Genomic DNA, 23,211 nt, shown 5'->3' with positions numbered 1-23,211 from the left:
GGAAGTCATACAGGGAGTTGTGCTCAACCTTTGCCTGACCTGTGATTTGACAGTTCAATGTGCTGCCCTAATTGGCTAATCTACATTGCAGAGTGGTACCTAGGCTCCTGCCTGGCACTGGAGAGGGGAAGTACAGGGTTGCCCAAATAGTCTTCTCTCTGCTGCAGTCACTTCCACAGCCCCATGGCACTAAGGGTGGGGTGGGAGCTAGACCTGGAAGTGAATGACTCAGTCCTTAAAAGGTGATGCAACTTTCAGGATATGAACAAAACCAACTTTGTGGTGCAAGCTGCCAGCGTGACCCTTGACTGATGGTGCCCGTACCTATTCTGGGGAAAGGGAAAAACCCACTCAGTGAAGCAATGGGGCAGGGTGGTTATAGGCTGCTTCCAGGCCTACTGCAGTAGACACACAGGTGCTGCTTTCACAGGATGGGATACAAACCACACCCCTCACTGCCAGAGAAGACTCCCAAGGAAAAGGGCAGCTCTAGTCCAGCCTCCAGGGGAAACACTCCTTCCTCTGCCCTTGCAAAGGGTGGAGCAGAACCAGTAACTGTTGACTGTCATGTTCCAATACAGGCCATTGGCTGGGAAGTGTGCTTCCAATGCTTATTAAGGAAGCTGGTGGCAGCCTACCAGCCCTGGGCCTGTTCCTTGCCATCCACATTTACCTGAGACTTCAGTGTGAAAGTGTGTGGGGAAGGGAAGGAAGAAATGAGATTTCCAGTTCATCCTGAATTCACAGTAGGACATGGTATTGCCCAGGGGTCATCTTCTGCCCCCCTACCCTGTGAACACAGCAGGGCTGTGTCCCCCTCCTACCTGCCATCCTACAGAACAATAGATTTGATTACAAGATGCACCAGCTGCTGCAGTCCCACCCCACAGATCAGTGCAACCACAGTGATCCCCAGTGGATCCGTTTTATTCACAACAACTGTACAGAATCTCTACAAAGCCTTTTACAACAAGGTCAGTTTGTGTCCTATTGAGGGCAAGGCCAGGTGTCACCCTGCTGGGCGCCTGGCCCTACCAGAAAGCAAGCAGAACTCCCAAGGTTTCCTGCTAGCTAAGGCAGCAGGCCTGACTCCTGTTGCCAAGGAGAAAGGCTTAGCACAAAGGCATAAATGCACTTGGTCCACTGCCACTGGTTTCTAGTTCTGGGGCAGAGGCACTGAGAACTCAGCCCCAGTGCAGAGGGCAGCAGCCCTCTTGCTGCCATGGGGCTGGAGTAAAGAAAGCACAGAGGTAAGGTGTATGGTGGAGGAACAGTATCTGCACCTGCGTTTCCTACAGCCCAGGCCCTGGTCTTCAGCAACTGTGACCCAAGGGCCTCACTCAGGGTGCTATGACCAAGTGCTGTCTGTCCAGGCAGAGGCCACATCAGCCACACCTCACCCAGCCTGGGCCTGTCCCGGAGGTGACCCTGTTGCCACCCCCCAAGGATTCTGGGAGGGTATCTGGTGGGAGCAGATGAACAGGGGGGAAGCTCTGAGTCAGAGAGCAGAAGGCATTCCTCAGCCAACAGGACTAGGGGGAGGGGAAGAAATTGTCCTGTCAGGCCTGCTGCCCCTCAGCCTCCTTCCCAGCCCCCAAGCTTGGCCAGGGGCAGTCCATGCTGGGGAGCAGGTGAACCGGGCAGGGCAGGGCCTGGGCCTAGGTGCAGATCCTCCCTGGTGCTCTTGAGACAAAGGCAGAAGTCCCCGCTGGCCGGGTTGTGCGCACCCATAGCAGACCCCAGGGGGCTCAGCTCCACCAGCACAAAGATGGGAGGAGCACAGAAGGGCAGGAGTCTCTATTCTCAGCAGCAGGGCCAGTGCTGTCTCCACGCCTGTGGGGTAGGGCACTGCCTGGCCAACTCCCAGCAGAGCCTCTCCCCTGCCTCCATGGCAGCTGGCACGTGGCTGAGGTAGTCCATGAAAATCGGTGCTGGCAGGTGTTACTGCAGAGAGAGACGGGGGAGGGGGGGGCTGAACTTGTGCTGGCTCCCAGCAGAGGCTGCTCACCCTGAGGGGCCTGCGGACAGGAGCCACCCACCCCTGGATGCTCTCAGAGACTAAGCCACAAGTTTGGCTCCACCACAGGGAGCCTGGCCCAGGTCACTCTGGGGTGTTCCAGTCAGTCACTCCAGCATATGCTAATCTGTGCCACAGGCAGCTTGGTCCATGGGGAGGTACTGACTTAGTGCGGTGGGATCCTACAACCCAGGAGGGCCCCCAGCTTTCATCCTCACCATTCGGCTGAGGTCTCCAGCAAAGGTCACCCCTCTGGTCGGCCGCTGCTCCTGTGAGCCGGTGCTGCTGCCGCTCAGTGAGTTCCTGCGCATGATGCCTGCAGAGAGTCAGCGGGGGAGGAGATGGAGACAACAGGCTGGGAGGCCTGAGCAGCCACTGAGCAGCCGCCAGGTGCCCAGTCATGGTGCCCAGCTGGCGTGTGGGAACATCTGCCCTACCACGCAACATACAAGTCAGAGCCACCCCCGCAGGGAGAGCTGAGAATCCCCGGGCAACCCAGGGTATAGCCCCAAACAGGTCCCCACAACACACGCCCCAGGCAGGCTGCGGCCACAGGAGAATGCCAGGTGGCAGGAGTGAGAACCGGGACAGGGAGGGTCAGGCTCCAGCAGGTAGCAGCAAGCTGCGTGTGCAGGTGCCAGCAGGGAACAGCCAGTTCCTGCAGGCTGTGAGAAAAACAGCAGGGTGGTGGGGGTTGTTCAGGTGCCAGCCAGGACCTGCGGGCTGTCAGAGGACTGCAGGGCGGCGGGGGCTGCGCCAGCACCAGGCAGTACCTGCGCTCTGCGAGAGCTCCAGCCGCTGCAGGCTGTTGCGCCGGGACGGGTTGAAGCTGCCCTTGGAGAGGCGTCTCTGGCGACTGGAGAGCATGGCGGCCGGCGACAGGATGCCAGGGGGCGGCTGCTTCCCCATGCGGAAGTAGAGCTCCTCAATCTCCTTCTTCTGCACGGCCTGCAGGGTCTGCACTTCCGAGAGGTGCCTGGGGACAGCCAGGCCGTCAGGGTCTCGCCCAGCTGCTCCTAGGGAGGAGCCTGGCAGGACTTGGGGTGACAGGTCCCCATTCCAGCAGCTCCCTTGAGGGATGTGGGAGAAGAGCCCGCCCGAGGTCCCTAGCACAGATGGCACCCGGCCAGGGCCAGGGCCAGCCCCCTCCCCTGTGGAAAAGGCCTAGCACGACCCCCCCTGACCCCCAACTCACTTCTGGCGCAGGCTCTGCAGCTCTTCCCAGATCTCCTCATCCTCACTCTCAGTGTCGTCACTGCTCAGGTAGGACAAGCTGGGGGCGTAGCTCATCCACACCTGGCTCACCACGGCCTGCTGAGCACTTGGGGCGCCCTCCTCCCCAGCCCCCTCCTGGTCGCTCTCTGCCAGTGCCACCGGCGTCCCCTCCTCAGCCAGCAGCTCGTCCGGGTCCTGCACTGGGGTGTCCGGGACGGAGTCCGAGTCGTGGCTTGTGCTGCTCTCTGTGGCAGAGGAGCTGGGCACGGAGGGCTGGGCGGACGCACCAGCTGCCCGCTCCCAGGGCTCCAGGCTGCTCGGCTCACTCTCACTCTGCTGCCTCAGGGGGCTGCTGGCTGGGTCCTTGGCCATGGTCACCTGGAACCGGCCCAGAATCTGGGGCTTGGCCTCTGGGAATGAACGGGAAAGGGCAGGTTAGCAGGCCAGGGCAGGTCTGGGCTGGGCTGGGCATGCCTCACCCTGCAACGCCAGCCTGGTCCCCACAGCCCAGCCACGGGCAGCTGCCCTAACCTCGTCCGGCACAGGCCTTTACCTTCGTTGATAGGGGAGAGCCGGGTCTTGGCCGGGCCGGGGGCAGGCGACTCGGAGACAATCAGGTGGCTGCTGGGTTTCGGGGAGCAGGGGGATACCTAGGAGAGAAGCCCAGGAGCCATGTTAGGGAGCACCAAGCCACCCCCCATCGCACACAGGGCTCCATGCACCCTCCCCAGCCACCCCCCGACCACGCACAGGCCCCCCCAGCCCTCTCCCAGCCATGCACAGGGCCCCACACACATCCCCAGCCACCCCTCAACTACACACAGGGCCCCTCCTGGGCTCCCCCCAGCCACGCAGAGGGGGCACAGCCCCCCTCCCCCCCGGTCACCCCCAACTACGCATGCAGCCATCTAATCCCCAAGCACAGACAGGCCAGGGATTGAGCTGCGGCTCTTTGGCTCAGGCCCAAGACTCTGGATTAAGGGACAGCTCCAGGCCTGGCTGGGAGGCAGCTGCTCATCCTCCCCGCGGAACACCAGCCCCAGGGCTGCTCTAACCCACCCCCCGGGCCATTCCACAGCAGAGGGCACAGCGTGCAGCCGGCCCCCTCCCACCAGCCTTACACAAAGCACTGGGGTGGGGGCATGGCCTGGCTGTACCCCCCACGGCCCTGAGGCCTTCCCAGCCCAGCCCCTTCCGGGAGCTGTCTAAGCCACCTCAGGCTGCAGCGCCTTCCGGGGGGGCTTACCGAGCCGCTGGCTGGTCCCCCTGCGGCAGGAGCTCCCACCGATGACAGCAGACTCTCCCCAGTATGGCTCCTTCCAAGGCTCTGAGGGGCAGGAGCTGCCCCCCAAACGGGGGTGGTGTGGGGGTCCTGGGTCCCATTGCAGGGCGGTGCTGGCTTTGCCAGGGCTGGGGGGTCAGGGCCCAGGTACAGGGCCTGCGGGCGAGGGATCGGGGCAGGGGGCAGGGGCTCGCCGGGCGGGGCAGCAGCCGAGGAGACGGACGGCAGCAGAGTCTGGGCCACGCTCATCATTGCCAGGGAGAACATCTCAGCCAGCGAGAACAAGGGGGAGGCGGCAGGGGACCAGGGGGGCATGGTGGTGTTCACGGGCGGGCTCAGGGGGCCCAAGCTGCTCAGCCCTCCCCCGGGCGGCGTGGTAGGCAGCAGGGAGCTCCCAACCTGTAGCCCTGGCCCGGCTGTCTGGGGGAACAACTGGGACGTTGGCAGCTGGTATGGAGCCAGGCCGGGCGCCGCCGAGGAGGAGGGCCAGCTCCATACAGCCGCGCTGGGGGAACCTGTGGGGGAGGAAGGGGTGAGCAGGGCCAGGAGGGGAAGGGTTAACCATGTCCCCATCCAACCCCAGCCATGTGCCCCACCAACCACCCCCTCCCATCTAGGGATCCCCTTCCCCAGCCCCCGCCCCCAGCTTCCCACCCTCACTTCCCCTGTCGCCGGCTCAGGCTGCAGCGAGGGTGTTCCCGCCCCCGGCTGTCAGCTCAGGCGGGTGCAGGGAGCCTCTCTGGCCCAGCATGGCTATGACCTGGCGTAGGGAAGGCAGGGAGGCTGGTGCCCCGGCCAGTACCTAGCGGTGCTGCTGGGAGCAGTGGCTGCAGCCCAACTGGCTGGGTCGCCGGCAGAGCGTCTGCGAGGCCGAGGAGGTCGTTTTCAGAAGGGGAGCCGCTGAGCGAGGGCTGGACTGGAGACAGCTCCGACAAGCCAGGGCTGCTGCAGCCCAGGTCTGGGACAGAAGCTGGGAGTCAGAGCCAGCACCGAGCAGCTGCCAGGCCCTCCCAAGCCCTCCCTCGCGCTGGGGCCAGCTGCTGAGCAGGGTGGCACAGGCCTCTCCCTCCACAGCGCAACTGAGCTGCAGGCGGCCATCCACCGGCAGGGGCTGCCCTTTCACCGCAGGCCTGACCCCGCTGCAAACCAGCAGGCAGCCCGGAGCTGTCTGGCTCAGCTCCCCCGGGGGCTGGCGGCCCCAGGGCAGGGGCAGCCCTTGGTGGGAAGCACATACCGCTGAGCGAGGACGAGGACGAGATGGAGCGTGACAGCGCCTGCAGCTCTGCCTGCAACGAGAGACAGGGTCAGTGAGGGACTGGGCTGGAGCTGTGGCACCCTCCTCCCCTGCCCTGGGGCAGTAGAAGTTGCTGCCCCGGAATGACCCGGGGCAGAGGCGCACGCTGGGCATTCACAGAGGGGCGCATGGGGCGGCGGGAGCTGGAGGGAGGGGTGTGGTCAGCCTGAGGAGAGCCAATTCCCCAAGAGCTGCCTGCCTGCCGGGAGCGCCCCTCGCTCAGGGCTTGGCCGACAGGGAGCCACTCGTGCACCCGACTTCGGCCTGTGGACACCAGCCAGCATCTCCGTGCAGAGCAGCTCCCCGCAGGCAGGTGAGATCAGGCTCTGGCACAGGCCACGTTGCCTTGTGGCAGGAGCAGAAGGAGGGTTCCCGTCCATGCGCAGAATAAGTTTTGGTACGTGCACCAAGGTGTAGGCAGAGGTGCACCACCCAGAGAAACACACGCCCTGGCTGCGGGCGCTCGGCTTATCAGCTGGGTGGTGGCCCCTGAATCCCTCCAGGGGGGCTGCCCCAGTGCCCAGCTCACAGGGATCGCTGAGGAGAAGGCATACTTGCCAGTGGGCAGGGAGGCCTTCACTGGGAAGCCAGGGCCCCTGGAGGTGTTGACCAGGGGTGGGGGCCACTCACCGCGGGGCACCCGCTGAGAGGCCAGGACATGGGGGCCGGGGGGAGGAGTACGGGGTACTCACCAGGAGGCCGGGGGGCAGAGGAGGTGGAGCACAGGGGGCACTCACCAAGAGGCCAGGATGGAGGGGAGGTGGAGGAGGGGCTGAGGGGGCTCACCAGGAGGCTGGGGGTGGAGGGGCCGCTCACCGGGAAGCCAGGGGAAGTGCAGAGGGGTTTGCCAGGAGGGCTCGCCAGGAGGCCGGGGCGTGGACGGCAGGGGGTTTGCCGGGAGGGTGGGGCGTGGGGGCCGCTCGCCGGGAGGCCGGAGAGGTGCAGGGGGACTCGCCGGGAGGCCGGGGCGTGGAGGGCAGGGGGTTTGCTGGGAGGGTGGGGTGTGGAGGGGTGGGGGCCGCTCGCCGGGAGAGGTGCAGGGGGGCTCGCCGGGAGGCCGGGGCGTGGAGGGCAGGGGGTTTGCTGGGAGGGTGGGGCGTGGAGGGGTGGGGGCCGCTCGCCGGGAGGCCGGGGGAGGTGCAGGGGGGCTCGCCGGGAGGGTGGGGCATGGAGGGGTGGGGGCCGCTCACTGGGAGGCTGGGGAGGTGCAGGGGAGCTCACCGGGAGGGTGGGGTGTGGAGGGCAGGGGGTTTGCCGGGAGGGCAAGGGGTTTGCCGGGAGGCCGGGGCATGGAGGGCAGGGGGTTTGCCGGGAGGGTGGGGCGTGGAGGGGTGGGGGCCGCTCGCCGGGAGGCCGGGGAGGTGCAGGGGGGCTCGCCGGGAGGGTGGGAGCCGCTCACCGGGAGGCCATTGGCGACATCGGTGGGCGACAGGCTCTCCGGCGGCAGGCTGCCCCCCGCCCTGGCGGCCCCAGGCCCGTCCTTGCGCAGCAGGGTCTCCACGCGCTGGATGATGTCCTGGATGCGATGGATGAAGCTGTCCTGCTCCGACTGGAGGATGAACTCGTTACTGACCTGTGGGGCGGAGCAGGCCGGTCAGGGCTGGGCACAGGACCCCAACCTAGCGACCCCAACCGGGCCCCGGCCCTCACCATGACAGCCGCGATCTCCTCAGGGTTGTCCCCATCCAGGTCGAACTTGAAGGTCACCATCTTGTTGTTGTAGGTCTGCAGCTGGCACTCCACCACCCGGTCGCTCTTGTCCGAGATCTGTGGGGCAGGGCGGCTCCAGGCGGCTGTGAGGGACACCCCCCGCACCCCAGGCACCCCCACCAGGAACTGGGGCCATGCAACGCACAGGGAGAGGCCAGGGCCCTGCTCCTCTGCCTGTGGAGACAGGCAGGCTTGGGGGGCCCACGTTGGACGGGTGAGGGGCTGGCTGTGCTTCCACGCAGGGGAAGCGGAGCAGGGCCCCGAGGTTGGAGCAGCCTCTGCAGACCCCACAGGGCCAGGAATGGGGAGAAAACGGAGGTCAGGCCGGAGCTCACCCCACCACCTCCCCAAGCCCCTCGGTCTCCCTGATCCCCTGCCCAAATCTCCCTGTCTCCCCACCACTTCTGGGCCCCCCAGTCTCCCTGTCCCCACGAGCCCCCTCCACACCTCTGCCCCTGGGCACTTACATTGGTGATCCGCAGCCTGGACCGGGCGCGGCGCCGGAGCAGCTTCCCCGAGGCCCGCTTGGCTGGCAGCTTGGCACCGCGCTCGCTGGCCGAGAGCCCCTCGCAGCCGTCGCTCAGGCCGGACGCCACGTCGGATGCGTAGCTGGGGGGCAGGGCCAGGCAGCAGCATAGCACACGGGCGAGAGTTACACAAAGCCAACCCCACCTGCCCCCCAAGGCGCCCACTGCCTCCCGGGTGGGGCTAGGGGCCCTGCCACTGGAGCAGGGCGCAGCCGTACCTGTCCACCGGGGAAGAGATCTCGCTGGCCGGGGCAGAGGGCAGGCGCTCAGAGGGCAAGCTCACCGCGATGCTCTGCAAGGGAGAGGCTGGCGTGAGGGGCACCAGGGCTCCCCCGGCAGCGAGCACCCAGGGGCCCCGGGGAGGCGTGAAGCCCCACTCACCTCAGGGAAGCAGCTCTCTGGCTGGGCAGCTGGCGGGCTGGACGGGTCGCCGCTGGAGAAGGGCCCCGAGTGGCAGTGGGACAGGTCTGGGGAGTCCATGAATCCAGAGGAGCTCAGGTACCCGTCGGTCTCACAGTCGGCTGGGGAGCAGAGCAGGGTGAGCAGCCGGGCCGGGCGCCCTTCCCACCCGCAGGGGAGGGCTAAGGCAAGCCCCCGCTCCCGCCCAGCTTCAGTCTCCCCCCGCCCCCCTGGGAGCTGCTGGTTCTGGCCCCTCTTTCCCAGGAGAGGACAAGGAGCCGCTGCCTCGAGCAAGCCCTGCCGGGGCACCAGGACGGCATGGTCCAGGCCCCCAGCAATGCCCCCTGCAGATGCCACCGAGAGGCTGCCCCTCCCTGCAGCACAGGAAGGCTCAGGCCAACGTCACCACCCCCGCTGAGGGCCACCCCCGACCCCCGAGAGGCGCCGCTGCCCACGCACAGGTGGTGGAGGAGTAGCTGGTGTGCCGGTAGAGGAAGGGCTGGTGCTGATCTGCTTCGGGCTCCTCGGGCTCCGGGGGGAAGGACCCCCCAAAGACGGAGTCCCCGGAGCCGGGCGTGGCCGGGGAGGGCTGCGGAGCGCTAGTTCCCGAGGGGCATTTCAGCTCTTCCAGCAGGTGCAGGAGGCCCGGCGCCTGCTCCGGCTCCTGGTGCTGCAGCTCGGCCTGCGCCCGCTTCATCTTCTCCCGCTTGCGCTTGATGGTGACCACCCGGTCCCGCACCGCCTTGGCCACCAGCTTGTAGTCGGCCTCGCACACAAAGCCCAGCGTCACCTGCAGGGAGCCGGGCGCATCAGGCCCTGCCCTGGCCCAGCCTGGCCAGACACTCGGGGAGGCAGCAAGCCAAGCCCAGGCGAGGTCAGTGCACAACGGCAGGGGAGACTAAGGGACTGGGGCTTGGTTGTGCCAGGGGAAGCCAAGGCAGAGGGTAAGATGCTGGGCAGGAGCAAGCTAGGGCATAGATTGGAGGGGCTGCCCCGACGGAGCCACAGGCTGTGTGGGAGGCACGTGGTGGGTCGCAGGGATCCCGGGGCACAGATCGGAGGGGCCAGGGCATGGGTCCAAGGGGCTGCCCCCGACGGAGCCACAGGCTGTGTGGGAGGCACGTGGTGGGTCGCAGGGAGCACGGGGCACAGATCAGAGGATCCAGGGGCACAGATCAGAGGGGCTACCCCAATGTCGCTGCAGGCCGTGTGGGAGACACATGGTGGGTCGCAGGGAGCCAGAGGAACGGGGCTGGCCCAGATCGCCGTCTCCCCCTCTGCCGGGCAGGTGCAGGGCTGCACCCCTCCCCCCCGCGGGCACCTACCATCTCCTGGGCCACCTCCTCAGCCACGTCCTTGTGCAGCTCGAAGAGGAACTCGATGGCATTGTTGTCCTTGTACTTGCCGTGCAGCTTCTTGGTGTCGTCCATGCGCAGCCAGAGCTTGAGGCCGGACTTGACTCCATCGTCCTCCTCGGCCAGCTCCACGTGCACCCCCGTGTCCTCCTGGAAGAAGGAGTGCTCCAGCAGGTCCTGGATGGTGTACCTGGTGGACAGGCCGGTCAGCCGGGGACTCAGCACAGGAAGGGGCCACCTGCCCGGCACGGGGTCCCACCCGGCTCAGCTTCCGGCAGCCCAAACCGACAAAGGGCAGAGCCCAGCACACGGGCTGAGCCAACAGCAGGGCACCCTGGCTCATCTGCTAGCCCAGCCCAGCGCCCCCGGCTCCAGAGACCTGCGACCCCCACCCCATCAGCCCCCCAAACCACCCAGCCCTGCTGCACCCCACAGGCTCCCCAAGCCTCACACCAGGGAGGACTCCCAGCTCCACTCCATCAGCCCCCCCCACCAAAGCCACCTCACCCTGCTGCACGCCAGTGGCCCCACACCCTGGGCTGCCCCACCCCGTGGCACCATGCGCCTGCCCCCACCTCTCCGCCTTGTTCATGCGGATGCAGCCCTCAATGATCTCCTTCAGCTCCGGCACCTTCACCTTGTAGAAGCTGTTGGGTTTCATGCCCTGTGGGGAGACCCCCACCGTCAGGCCGCTCCTTGGACAGGCCCTGCCCGGGCAGCTCCGCAGCCCCCTCTGGCCTTTAGCTCCAGCAGCGCTGAGCTGACGTGCAGGGCAGAGCCGAGCCAGGCCCTGTGACATCCGGGGCTGCCCCCTCTGGCTCTGGGGACCCGACTCCCAGCACCCGCAGGTTAAGTGAGCACGGGAGGGGCTGGGCCGCCCGCCCCAGGGACACAGACCCCAATTCTGGCAGGGCCTAGCCAGCCCCTGGCCTGCCAGTGGCTCAGGCTGAGCGGACCCACCCAGCAGCAGTCCCTGAGGAGCCAGGCAGACCAGCCTCTCCCCGCCCTGAGCCGGTGGCAGAGCCATTCTGGGACGAGGGGACAGGAGGTCACAGAGGAGACCAGCTCTGCGCTGGATCTGGCTGGCTACAGGCTGTCCAGGCTGGGAGCTGGCCCGGGGCAGCGGATCGGACCAGGTTTACAGCCAGCTCCCTGGTTCTGCTCCATTAGCACTGGTGCTGGCAGCAGCTGCCAGGAGCAGCGTGTGAATGACCCCAAGCCTCCCCCAGACAGAAGCCTGCTGCGGGCGGCCCGGCAGGGAGCATGGGGAAACGGGTGGGCGCCGCCTCCCAGGGACGCCGCGTGCGTCCTTAACCCACCTCTCAGCCCAGGGGCTGGACAACAGACCCGAGAGCTCGGCTGCGGCTGCGGCTCCGGCGCCAGCCTGGAGCTGCCTCTGCCCCCGGGCCTGGTGCTGCTCCCGAGCAGCCTCGGGACGTAGGGGACATGTCAGCGGAGGGCCGGGCTGGGGAGGGCGTCCCCAAGATCCCGGACAGCAGCAAGGCCGGGAGGGGGCCCCCCCACTGGTGCCCAAACAGGCTCGCACCGAGGTGACCTTGCGGTAGATCTGGGCAGCGTTCTGGCACTCCGAGTAGGGGTACTCCGAGGTGGCCATCTCCAGCATGCACATGCCAAAGGCGTACACGTCCACCGCCTCGTCATACTTCTCCTCGTACATCTCGGGGGCCATGAACTCCGGGGTGCCTGGGGCGAGGGGGAGGGGGTGATTCAGCCCCACACTGCCCAGCACCAGCCTGCCCCGCAAGGCTGGGGGGGGGGGGCTGGCTGAGCGCCCCCTCCCCGGCTCCCACCTCAGCCTGGAGCCAGGCTGGCGGTAGCCACCTCCCCCTGGCCTTGTGCGGCCCCTCAGCCTGCCCCAGGGGCCCAGCCCGAGGCGGCCCTACCCCCCCCGGTACCTATGACGCTCTTGGCAAAGGAGGCCCGCTTGAGCGTGGCCAGGCCCAGGTCCCCGATCTTGACGGAGCCGGTGGGGCCGGTGATGAAGATGTTGTCGCACTTGAGGTCGCGGTGGATGATGGGGGGCGAGCGCGTGTGCAGGAAGTGCAGCCCCTTGAGGATCTGCCAGCTCCAACGCTGCAGGACTCTCAGCTTCATCTCCTTGAAACGCTTCAGGTAGCTGCGGGGCCAGGCGCCGGGGACGTGAGGGGAGCTCCCCGGCACAGACGCCCGGAGAGAGCACAGAGCCGCCAGGCCGGCCCCGGGCTCCAGGCAATTGGGTCCCTCTGTCGCCAGAGCTGCTCGAGGGCTGCTGCAAAGGCAGGCTGGCGGTGCCCGGCTGGGACCAAGCAGGAGGCGGCCCTCGGCCCGGCACCACCCAAGCTGCGGGGTCGCTGGACGGGCTGCACGGAGCCCGCCCTCTCTATGCCCACAGCTTGCGCTGCACGAGCCGTCACACAGAGCAGCCAGGCTCCCCCAGCCCCTCAGAGCCCTGCTCCGTCTCCACGCACCACACAACCCCGCCGGGACGCTGCCTCCCACAGGCACCGGTGCCCCATTTGTGTGGGCCACGAACCGGCTCTCCCAGTGGCCTCCCCAGCCCAGCCCCGCTCACGTTTTCAGGGTGCCCGAGGTCATGAGCTCGGTGACCAGCACGATGCAGAGCTGGCCCTTGATGGCCGACTTCCAGGAGTCATAGAAGCGGACGATGTTGGGGTGCTGCAGGCCCTTCAGCATCTCCACCTCCTCGCTGAAGCGCTGACGTTCAGCCTTCGAGAGCTTCCGCGTCTGTGGGGAACCCCCGGGGAGGGCGTCAGTGGCCACCCGGGCCAGTGCCAGCCCAGAAACCTGCCAAGCAGCTCCCCCAGGCCCTGCTGTGCTGCCCCACACCCTGGCCACGAAGCCCCTGCAAACACCCTGGCTGCGGACTGCCCCCAGCCTCCCACCCCGAGGTGCAGCCCCATTGTGTCCCCATCTAGGCACCGAGCCTGCCTCCTTCCAGCTACCTCTGCTCCCAGCACCTCAGCGGCAGACGGCAGCAAGGCCCTGCCCTGGCGCCCAGTACAGAGCCCAGACTGGCCCCGTGGGGCACCACCACCCCATGCATCAGCCTTGGCCCGGCCCAGCAACCCTCCGTGCGCTGTCCAGAGCAGCTGGGACGAGCAGAGCCAGGCACCATGGCCTGGGCGACTCCTTGCACAGCAGCATCCTCCCCACGCTTCTGCCAGGTGCTGCCCCCACACCCTGGAGCCAGAGCAGGGCTGGGGAGCTGGCAGCTGCTAATCTCGCTGGCTGGACACGCTGCAGCCCGACTCTCCCTGAACACCCGAGCTCTGCTTATCAGCAGAGACGGCCCATATCTGGGGCAGGGTCGCACCGGGAGAGGACAGGGCTGGGCGGGGAGCCCACTCACCCGAGAGAGGAAGCAGGGACAGCAAGACTCTTCACCCAGCAAACAGCTGGGTCCTGCATGGGGGCAGCCAGCTCAATGACCCAGCCAACCCGCCCCCTCCCGGGTTCCGGCCCCCAAAGCAGAAGGATGTGCTGCCCCACAGCCCACCCCCTAGGGCAGGGCAGGAGCGAGACATTTCGGCCTCACAGGGACATGCTGCTCCCCAGTTCAGTGACCAGCTGGATGGGGAAGGGGCAGCCCCGAAGTCACCCCCAGCGGCTGGCCTGGAGGGAGGCGGGTGCCAGCCACACGCCTGCTAGCCCCCCGCCGGGCTCTGTGCACTGCGATTCCCCAGCGAGGCTGCAGCTTGCCGGCTAGTGGGGCAGGACGGGGCTATTGCCCTCTGCGCCCAGTGGGACCGGGCAGCAAATGCTGCCCGCCTGCCTGCGCCCACACGGCTTCGGAGCAACAGCCGGAGCCACAGGGGTCTGCACCTCCCTGCCGCAGCCATGGGCCCTGCTGGCCAGTAGATCGGTGTCGCGTTCTTATTTAAATCCTTCACCCAAAGCTGGGGGCAAACCCTCCCCAGCCACCCCCGGCCACCTGCCTGGGCACATGCCAGCGTGAGGACAGGAACAGGGGCTCATTTCCACGCCAGCACAACTGTCCTGGGGCATCAATCGCCAGCCCCGGCCTCTGTCCCGACCTGCTTCCCCCACTTATTCCAGCCGGGGAAGGGGCAAGGCCTGGGGACCTCCCTCCCCGCCAACAGCTCAGCAGAGCTCAGGTACCTCAGGTGGCAACCCTGGGAACAGAGCCAGAAGGGAACGTCCAGCCCTCCAGCACAGGGCCCTGGCCAGGAGACACTTGTGTGTCCATGGGTCCCCTCCACCTGGCATGCCCCCGCCCCCACCCCACCAGCAGAGTCCCCAGGGCCTGGGCACCAGGAGTAACAATTCCTGACGTTTGTTCAGAGCGTGGCTGGCCAGGGAGCGCAGACACAGGGCACCTTTATGGCAAGAGGCCACGCCAGCCTCAATGCGGCCTTTGTCGGCAGCCCCGGCGCGCCAGGCTCTGGCTCGGCTTTCTCCATTTTCCTCCAGCTTGACTTAATTAAAGTGGAAGCAAAAGCTGAGCTCTGACAGAGGCTTAAAGCACCGTGACTGGGAGCTCAGCCCCAAGGTCGGCCAGGAGGACACAGGCACCTGCCCCCTGGGGCTTGGCCCAGCAGCATCTCCTCACCAGGCCTGCTGGCGCCAGCCCACGCAGCTTCCCCTCTGCCCACAGGGTCTGCTGGGGCCACTCAGGCCAGGCCAAGTCGCTGTGGGCCAGCAGGGGCTGGCCCCATGACACCGACTCAGCACACACAAGGGGCTGGGGAACTTTCCCAAGGGTCTGGCAGGCTCCCAGGGGGCGACAAGCCCTCCAATCCAGGCACAGCCCGGGGGCAGGCCCACAACAGCTGTCTCAGGGACCAGGGAAAGAGCCACCCGCCAGGGCACCCATCCCAAGGAACCGGTCGTTCCAAAACGTGAAATGAAGTCAGACCAGCTGCCCAGTCCCGGTGCTGTCTGGCCCAGCTCCCCCTGGCCCTGCTCCCCTTGCTGGCTGTCCAGGCTCAGGAGTCCCAGCACAGCGGCGCTACGTGCTCCACAAATCAACCCCTCTCCCGGAGCACAGCCTGGCCACTGGCACACCAGGCCCTGGAGCCGCCCGGTTCCCTCCTTCGCAGAGCCTAGGGATGTCTGGAGAACCCCCCTCCCCAGCCTGGCACAGGGGGCTCTGGGCAGTGAGGAGCACGAAGGAACCAGGCCTGGCGCGGAGGGGAGCTGCCCCAGCCAGGCTGGTTTGCATAAGGGAGATGCTTGAACGACATGAGCCTGAAGCAGAGAGAGCAGACGCTGTCCACACCTGGGCTGCCATGCGAGGCAGCATTTTCTGGCAGGGCAGGACCAGGAGAGGGGGAACGTGGCTCTGAAGGAGCTGCCCCCTCTGCGATCAGAGCAGAGCTCAGGCTGACCCCTACTACCCCCTCCCTCCCCGCTGGCCGCAGCGCCAGGCAGCAAGCGGGACCCCGAGCTGCCCGGCTGCGACAGGCTCTCCTGACCCTGCATTCGCAGCCAAAGATGCCGACGGCTCGCGGCTGCCGCGTTCCTAAACGCTGGACGCTGCTGGCTCCAGGGAGCCGTGCGCTCAGCCCCTTGGCTCGCAGCAGCTGTAAATCCACCCAGGGATCTTTCGTAATGTTTTCATTGCATCAGAGCTGGCCCCGCGGCCGGGCTGCAGCTGCCTTGCGCCCCACATGGGGCGGCACACAATCCCCTCCTTTCAGACATGCCTTCGGGGGCCCTGGCCCGGCCCAGACCAATGAATGCGCCTTTCAGATCCAGGGCCAGAAAACTAATCCCCAAGCCCCCTGCCCCGGCTCTGCCCAGGCTGACTTGTAGAAGACCTGACAGACCAGCCGAGGCCAGGGGGAAACCACCCACTCTGTCACTGTCTCTGTCCCAACCTGCTGCCGCCCCCTGTTCCAGCCGGGGCCTCTCCCAGCTAGCAATGAATATGTCCAGTGGCAGGCAGCTGAGCCCCAGCAAACTCATCAGGGACCAGCCACAGCTCAGTCAATTGCAAACAGCAGCAGCAAGATGGAGGCCTCGGAAGCACTGCGTCCTTCAGCGCCTGAGAGCATCCAGGCCCAGGTGGTGCCAGGGGGGCTTCCCAGACCCAGAGGTGTCTGCTGAGCAGAGGTGGCTGGCCTGGCACCCAGGACCCATGTCTCCCGAGGGACCTCTGGAATCTGCTCCCTGAGGCTGCCAGCTGCTGCTGAGACCAGAGGGTAGAGTCAGAGGCAGCTCCCCACTCCCGGGACAGGACGCGCCGGCTCGACCCACTGGAGCACCAGAGGGCAAGCAGGGAGGGATCGTGCCGCCCCCACAGCTGCAAGGCTGCAGCCCTGCGAGGAGAGCAATAACCAGGCTGGCACGTGCCAGGACACAGAGCACCAGCAACAGGATGCGCCGAGCCCCAGGAGGAAGCACCCAGCCCTCGCTTGCAGGCCTCCTCCCGGCCACGCTGAATGGCGGGAGCTCCAGCCAGTCCCCGTGGGCAGGGGAAAGGCTGCCCAGTAACTGTGTCCAGCACATGCACCAGAGGAGCCGGAGCGATGATCTGACTGAAGCCCACAGCCGGGGTTTGCCCCAGGGCAGCCCGACAGCAGCCCCGAGCACCCCAAGGGCTCTGCAGACACCCGTCTGCCTCCCACCCCAGCTTACAGCCGAGGAAGGCCAGCAGGACAGCAACCCAGTCCCTGAGCAGGCTCCGACTGCTAGGTCACACTGCCAACCCACGTGCGCTCCTGCCGGAGCGGGCCCCAGCCACCCCGCTGCTCTCATTGGCTCTTGCCGAGGCGGAGTCGGGGGAGGCGATGTGGTATTTTTACATGTTTCTTCCTCTCCGAGGGTGTTTATGAGGTTCTGGCTGCAGCCCCGGCGCTGCTGCGATGCCCTGGGCAGGGCAGCCGAGCAGCAGGCTCTGAAAGCCCCATTGTGCAGGGCTGAGCTCTGCGGGCTGGAGAGGAGAGCCATTGCCATAATTACGGTGCATTTATAGCTAAAAGCCTCCGCAGGTCACCAGAGGAGTGCGGTTCAGCCCTGGAATAGCACCAGCCTGGGACAGCCCCACTCGCTGCAGCCCTAGAGAATCGGCAACCTGGAGCAGCGATCCGCCCCAGCCTCCGTTTGCTGTCACCTTCTCCCAGCTGGGAGCAGCCGGTCCGTGGCCGAGAGCGCGCTACTGGGATCCCAAGGGAGCTCACCTCTTCCGCGTGCTTCCGGACCGGCCCCAGCTCCCCTCGTGGCCATGCACCCAAGGCCGCACCGGCCCCTGGTTGCTCAGCTAGTGGGGTGCAGGGGACAAAGTTTTCCTGGCTCCCATGAAGCTCAACAGCTTCCCCGCCCGCAAAACCAGCCTCAGCGTGCGCCAGAAGCCACCAGGCCTGGAACGAGCAGTTCCCGGGACAGTCGGGTGGGGGCAGCAACCCCCCAACCCAACCCCAGCCAGGAGGAACGCCTCCCCCCCACCCCTGCACACGCACACACCATGCAAGCAGCATCTGCCACCTATTTACACACCCAGCCCTGCCCCGAGGAGCTGGCAAGCCTGCACTGCTGCCACCAGTACAGCCAGGGGCCGAGGGAGGTCTGTCCCCCAGGAGAGGGAACGGCACTGGGCGGAAGGGGGTTTGGGGATGTGTCCACAGAGCAGTGAGCATGAGAAATGGCCAGGGCTCCCGGCAGCAGCCACGGCACACAGGCAGCGACCAGAACGGAGCCCACCGTGTCATGCGGCATCCTGGGCAGCACCGTCCCAGCATGCACCAGTCTGAGGCCCCCCAACAAGAGCCCAGCCCCACTGCGCTGCTACCCATGGAGCTGGAGGAGACGGTAGCTGCCTGCCCTGGCCCCGAGAGACACCGGAAGTCTGAACACAGGGAGGCCACCCCCAGGACTGAAGCCTCCTTCCCTGGGACCTGAAATGCCCCAGAAGCTGCTGGCCCGGGGTCCCGCTAACTTTGTCTATTCATGTGCAGAATAAATTTTGTTACATGCACGGCCCCATGAGGGGATGTGCACCACCCACAGAAACAAGCTGCTGGCTGTGGGCACTCTGCTAATCAGCTGGGGGGGCACCTGAATCTCTCCTGGCTGGCTGCCCAAGAGCTCCGCTTACAGGGAACATGGCTCCTGGCCCCCCCTGCCCTGGAGTGTAACGTAACCACCCACACCCCAGCACAGAGAGGTCTCTACGCACAAGATGAGCTAAGGGTTCTGGGTCACCCTCCTCCCATCATCCCCGTCCAGGAGCCCAGTGTTGTATCTCGAGCCCAGGACTGTCCTGGCAGCATTTAGGAGGCGCCTGGCACACAGGGGCACTGCCCCAGACGCTTAAACAGCAGCCCCAATGCCCCTGCATGCTTAGGGGGTGCCTGTCCACCTGGGGGGGCCCCTTTGGGTCTGCCAGCCCCTGCCCAGCTCTGCTCTGGCCTCAGCAGCACGGGGAAGGCACAGGCCCGCCCTGCGTAAGGGGAGAGCACAGGCCCGCCCTGGCCATCTCCAGCTCCATGCCACTGCCCACGGCTAGTAGGGGGGTGCTGCAGGAAACCACACACGATAAACAAATATTGACCACTTTGGGCCTCTGGTTTCCCCTCCCAGCCTCCTGTCAACAAAACCACAGCTTTAAACCTGGCTGCAGACACCAGGCATGGAGCCCTCCAGGCCAGGACTGAGGCGGCCCTGGCAGAGCTGCTGCATGAGGTTAAACGACCATTTCTATTGGAAAGGCAATAAATGACAACTGTGCGACCGACGCAGGACAAAGCTATTTCTGCCCGGGCACAACCACAGCCACTTTTACTTGTGGTGCAAACGCCTATATTTGAACCACAGCGCCTGCGGCCCTGCAGGAACAGGGCTCAAAAACAGCCTTGTTAGATCCCCTCACGTGCTCCATGGCTCCCCAGGGCACGGGGGGCAGCGGACGAGAGATGCTGAACGAGGCAATCCTAACCCAGGGGCAGCAGAGGGGGTTGTGGGTCAGTACGGCGGGGCACCGGCAGAGCTCTCAAAAGAGCAGTGGGGGGCGCTGTGGGTCGGGACTGAGGGGCACCGGCAGAGCTCTCGGGGGGTGGCCGAGGGGCCGTGGGTCGGGACTGAGGGGCACCGGCAGAGCTCTCGGGGGGTGGCTGAGGGGCCGTGGGTCGGGACTGAGGGGCACCGGCAGAGCTCTCGGGGGGTGGCCGAGGGGCCGTGGGTCGGGACTGAGGGGCACCGGCAGAGCTCTCAGGGGTGGCTGAGGGGCCGTGGGTCGGGACTGAGGGGCACCGGCAGAGCTCTCGGGGGGTGGCTGAGGGTCGGGACTGAGGGGCCCCGGCAGAGCTCTCGGGGGGGAAGCAGAGATCAGGACTGAGGGGTAGCCACAGAGCTGGAAGAGGCGGGAAGAGCCAGGGACAGGGTAACAGGGCTGGCGTGCTCAATAACCGACTGTGCCGGGGGGCTGCTGAGCTCCATGCTCCCCCCACGCCCATCACTTTACAAGCACGCCGAGAGGCTGCCTGCACCACACCCACACCACAGCCAAACGCTGCCCTTCAGGCTAGGGGGACCAACAGGCTCCCCTGCCCCACCCCACGCAGGCCACCTGCTGGTACCTCCCACCCAACCCCGCAAACCACACATGCCCCCAGCCTGACGGGCACCCCTGGAACGCGGCCCGGGGAGAGAGACTGGGATCTGCCTGGAAACCCGGTTTGGAGCAGCAACCCCCAGGCAGGCTGGAGAACTAGCCTGGGGCTAAGAGAAGTGCCCAGATGCCCCCTCGAAGCCGCAAGGGCAGAGAACGGGGCAGGGACGCACATGCCTGTCACACAGCACATGGCCAACCCAGCGAGAGAGAACAAACTGCCACACCTGGGGAAAGCCAGGTCCCGGAGGGCAAACAGGCTGACTGTGAGCTCTGGCCCCTGGGACGTAGCCCCATAAACACCACGGGGCAGCCGGCATGTGTGGAAGGTGGGACGCTCTGACAGAACATTCAGGGACACAGCAAACGTGCGAAGGGCAGACAGCCCCGGCCAGCCTGCTGCCCCGGGTGCGAGGCCCCCTCCTCACGGAACTGCCCGCGGCCATGCAGGGGCACCTCCTCCCAGGAGCGGTCGGCGCGCCCAGCAACGCCTCACACCCTCGCAGGGGCAGGAGACAAACTCGCAAGACACGTTTTCCTGCATAAACAAGGACTTGGAACCGGCAGCCGCGCCGGCCACCCCAAGGACAAGACGGTGGTCTGGGATTTTGGACGGCAGCCGAAGCCCATCGCGAGGGGCGGTATGGAGAGGTGGAGACCTCCAGCAGGGAAAAATCCCACGCAGCCCTGCAGCCCAGAACCAGCCCCCTCCCCGCACCAGCTCCAGCAGAGGGAGGGCGGTGCTGGAGGGGACCACAAAGCACCAGCTCCGGACGTGTTAAAGCATCTCCTGCATCCAGCCCCTAAGGGGACCACCGAGCATCTGGCAGCATCATCCTCCACCAACCCCCAGGGGCCCAACAAATCTCTGCTCATAACCCACAGGCACCTCATTAACCTGCAGCTGGAAGAGCTCCAAAGGCACCTGCCAGCCGTGCCCAAAACCAGGACCTGAAGGCACCAGCTCCACAGAAGACAGCAACGGGGGCACAGCTGGCGTCTGAAGCAGCCCCTCCGAGCATTCGACCTGCCCCCTGGCGCCGAAGGCCTGAGACACGACGACACGTTCTCGGGAGCAGAGACCGGCCAGCTCGCTGCCGTCACGCGGCCATGAGAACGAGCTGAGCGGGAAGCGGTGACGGATGCAGAACCGAGCTGCAGGGAGCCCTGAGCAGCGAGAAGCTGGGAGCACGATACACCAGGCCCCGGCACGGCACCCCAGGACCTAACCCAGGCTGGGGGAAGTCAAGAGCCCACGCTGCTTGGCTGCTGCGGTCCGTCTGCAGCAACGGCACCCAGGGGAACAGCCGTGGATTCGGCTACTTCAGTATCGATGGCTGCCAGCTCAGGCTGCTACGTCACAGACATCACCCTGTGCTGCACAGGTCCCGTGTACCAGCCACAGGAGGCCACAGCTCCGGCAGGGGCAAGACCTGGGGCTGGAGGAGCCAGAGATAACAGATGGAGAAGTGACCAGAGTAAGAGACTGAGGCTAAAGCTGACTGAGGGGGCAGAGTCCAGGGGAACCACCCCCCACATGCACCCCACCTAACATCCGGAAGACATGTCTTGAGCTCATCTTTGGGGGGGCCAGCAGCGCACAGGGCTCAGCCCAGGACCACCAACAGGGCCTAGCGCTTGCCCGTCACAAACCCAACTTTCGAATCCCTCTGGGGAAAGGAGCCACAGAGCTGGAACCCTGCACAAGAGCCGGCCCAGCCACGTGGCCTTCCCTAGCCCTGCCAGCACCACAGGCAGAGCCAGGAGCACCAGTCAAGCTCCAGAGACCTCTCTCCCTCCTGCACCCGCCCAGGTCCTCTTCTGTCCAATCTGCCTTGTCTAGCAACCCAGCACCAGGGGCTTGGGGGAACTGCCATGCAAACCTCACCTCCGAGCCACCCCCAGAGGCCTGAGTGCCGTGAGCTGCCTTGCACCAAGGCAGCGTCTATTAGCCTAAAGTAACGCCCAGGGGAGCTGGGGGTGGGGAGCCCAGCTTGGTACATTGGGTCCTGAGCAGAGGCCGTGCAGCTTGCAAGGCTGGCTGGCAGTCCCACCCGGCCGTCGCTGCAATCGCAAGCTGGGGGCGCTGCTCTGCGAGGCCTCTGGATGTGGGTGGAGGGATGCCACACAGGATCGCCCACACTTGTGAGAGCTCGGGATCTGGCAGGCGGACAGCTCCTGGCCCCCCCCTCCCCCCGCAGAACATTACAGGCCCCAGCCAGGACCACCTCCCCCAAGCACCCTGCCCAGCCGGCCGATCGGCCACCTCCTGGAGCCACAGCACCCTCCCCAAGCCCATCTTCCCCCTGAAGAACTCAGGAGGCCTCATCCTGCCCCCACCCTGGCGGGTACCCTGTCTCCTCCCCACCCCCAAGGGCTGCGGCTGGCCAGTGGCCAAGGCACCGGGCGCTCCAGCATCCCACATGCCTACAGGCTGTGCAGCCAAGTGCCCCTGGCCCTGCTCACCTGCAGGCACAGGTGTGGCAGTCGGGGCGCTCTCAAGCATAGCTGGGGGTCACCGGTGGGGGCCAAGTGCTCTCAGGGGTGGCCCCCCTGCACTGTTCCCAACCCCCCCGGGCACTGCCCCCCCACACTTCTCCCAGCCCCCCTGCACTGCTCCCAGCCCCCCCCGGCACTGCCCCCCCACACTTCTCCCAGCCCCCCTGCACTGCTCCCAGCCCCCCCCGGCACTGCCCCCCCACACTTCTCCCAGCCCCCCTGCACTGCTCCCAGCCCCCCCCCGGCACTGCCCCCCCCGCACTTCTCCCAGCCCCCCCATTTCCCTGACCCCCCCGCACTTCTCCCAGCCCCCCCATTTCCCAGCCCCCCTGCACTGCTCCCAACCCCCTCCGGGCACTGCCCCCTCGCGCTGCTCCCATCTCACCCCCCATTTCCCAGCCCCGCCGCCCGGGGAGCCCCCGCGCCCACCTGCAGCTCGCACCAGGCCACCTCCACGGTGGTCTCGGTGTCCAGCCCCTTGTAGACGGTCTTGAAGGAGCCGCGGCCGAGCTCGATGTCGAACTTGAGGAAGCGGCCGTCGGGCGAGGTGGCCACGGCCCGGGTCTCGACCTCCTCGTTCTCCTCCTGCGCCCGGCGGCTCTCGGCCGGCGCCGGGGCCGGGGCCGGGGCGGCGGGCGGCGGGGAGGGCGCCGGGCCGCCGCTCTCGCTGCCGGAGCCGGAGCCGGAGCCGGAGCCGCAGCCGGAGCGCGCCGCGCCCTGGCGAGCCCGGGGGTCCCCCGGCGCCGCGTGGCCCAGGCGGCTGAACTTGTAGGAGCCGCGGCGGCGCCCCCGGCTGCGGAGCGGGGCTGCCCGGCCGGGGGCCCCGGGCTCCAGGGCGATGCCGCAGCCGGCCAGATCCACCTCGGTCTGGGACATGGCGGCGGCGGCCGCGGGGGGCCCGGCCACGTGCAGCATCAGCATGGGGGGGGGGGGGGGTGAAGGTCCGCTCCGGGGGGCGCCGCCGCGCCGCCGAGCCCGCACTGGGACGGGAGCCGCCGGGCGCGCTGCGCCAGCCCTGGGCTGCCCGGAGCCGAGCTCCGCCCGCCTGGCGCCGCCCCCGGCCCGCCCCCGCCGCCCGCAGAGCGGCCAGGGCGCCGGCCGCGGGTCAGGCAGCCGCAGGTGTGGGTGAGCTGGGGGCAGGGCAGCGCCTCCCCCTCCCCCTCCCCAGTGGGGGGTGGGGCAGCTGCAGGCGCAACCCTACAATAACTATAACAATAACAATAACAACTCAGCCCCATCCAGCCACGTGGCCGGGACAAGCCCGCCTGGCCTTCAGTCCTCCGGCTGCGGGCTCTGCGCCTGCCCCTTGTTCCCTGAGTCACCT

General features: G+C 66.8%; 1 protein-coding gene across 2 annotated transcripts; it reads right to left on the bottom strand.

Moving 5' to 3' along the window:
* Positions 1-911: 911 nt before the first annotated feature.
* On the bottom strand, positions 912-22,808 carry WNK4 (WNK lysine deficient protein kinase 4). 2 transcript variants are annotated; one of them, XM_074979228.1, is made up of 20 exons: positions 22,317-22,808; positions 12,372-12,544; positions 11,716-11,936; positions 11,346-11,503; positions 10,375-10,463; positions 9,770-9,989; positions 8,904-9,234; positions 8,427-8,566; positions 8,264-8,337; positions 7,986-8,127; positions 7,459-7,575; positions 7,208-7,381; positions 5,749-5,800; positions 5,317-5,472; positions 4,479-5,029; positions 3,786-3,882; positions 3,213-3,642; positions 2,791-2,993; positions 2,236-2,333; positions 912-1,944 (listed from the first exon to the last, which is right to left on the bottom strand). In XM_074979228.1, the coding sequence occupies exons 1-20, from the start codon at positions 22,806-22,808 to the stop codon at positions 1,942-1,944; spliced, it is 3,921 nt and encodes a 1,306-aa protein (XP_074835329.1). In that variant the 3' UTR covers positions 912-1,941. The 2 variants fall into 2 exon arrangements, with proteins under 2 accessions (XP_074835329.1, XP_074835330.1); XM_074979229.1 differs by having other exon boundaries at positions 2,236-2,337; positions 2,792-2,993; positions 22,317-22,806.
* Positions 22,809-23,211: the final 403 nt, after the last annotated feature.

The sequence above is a fragment of the Carettochelys insculpta genome, chromosome 28, assembly GCF_033958435.1.
Source record: "Carettochelys insculpta isolate YL-2023 chromosome 28, ASM3395843v1, whole genome shotgun sequence".
NCBI classification, from domain to species: Eukaryota; Metazoa; Chordata; order Testudines; family Carettochelyidae; genus Carettochelys; species Carettochelys insculpta.
This window is presented reverse-complemented; position numbering and strand designations above follow the sequence as displayed.

Bases quoted from the DNA above. Each gene is read 5' to 3' on its own strand.
- WNK4 (XM_074979228.1), bottom strand. From the start codon at position 22,808: ATGCTGATGCTGCACGTGGCCGGGCCCCCCGCGGCCGCCGCCGCCATG. The intron at 11,937-12,371 runs GTGAGCGGGGCT...CTGGCCCCGCAG, and splicing joins ACCTCGGGCACCCTGAAAAC to CTACCTGAAGCGTTTCAAGG. The intron at 8,567-8,903 runs GTGCGTGGGCAG...TCTGCTCCCCAG, and splicing joins CAGCTACTCCTCCACCACCT to CCGACTGTGAGACCGACGGG.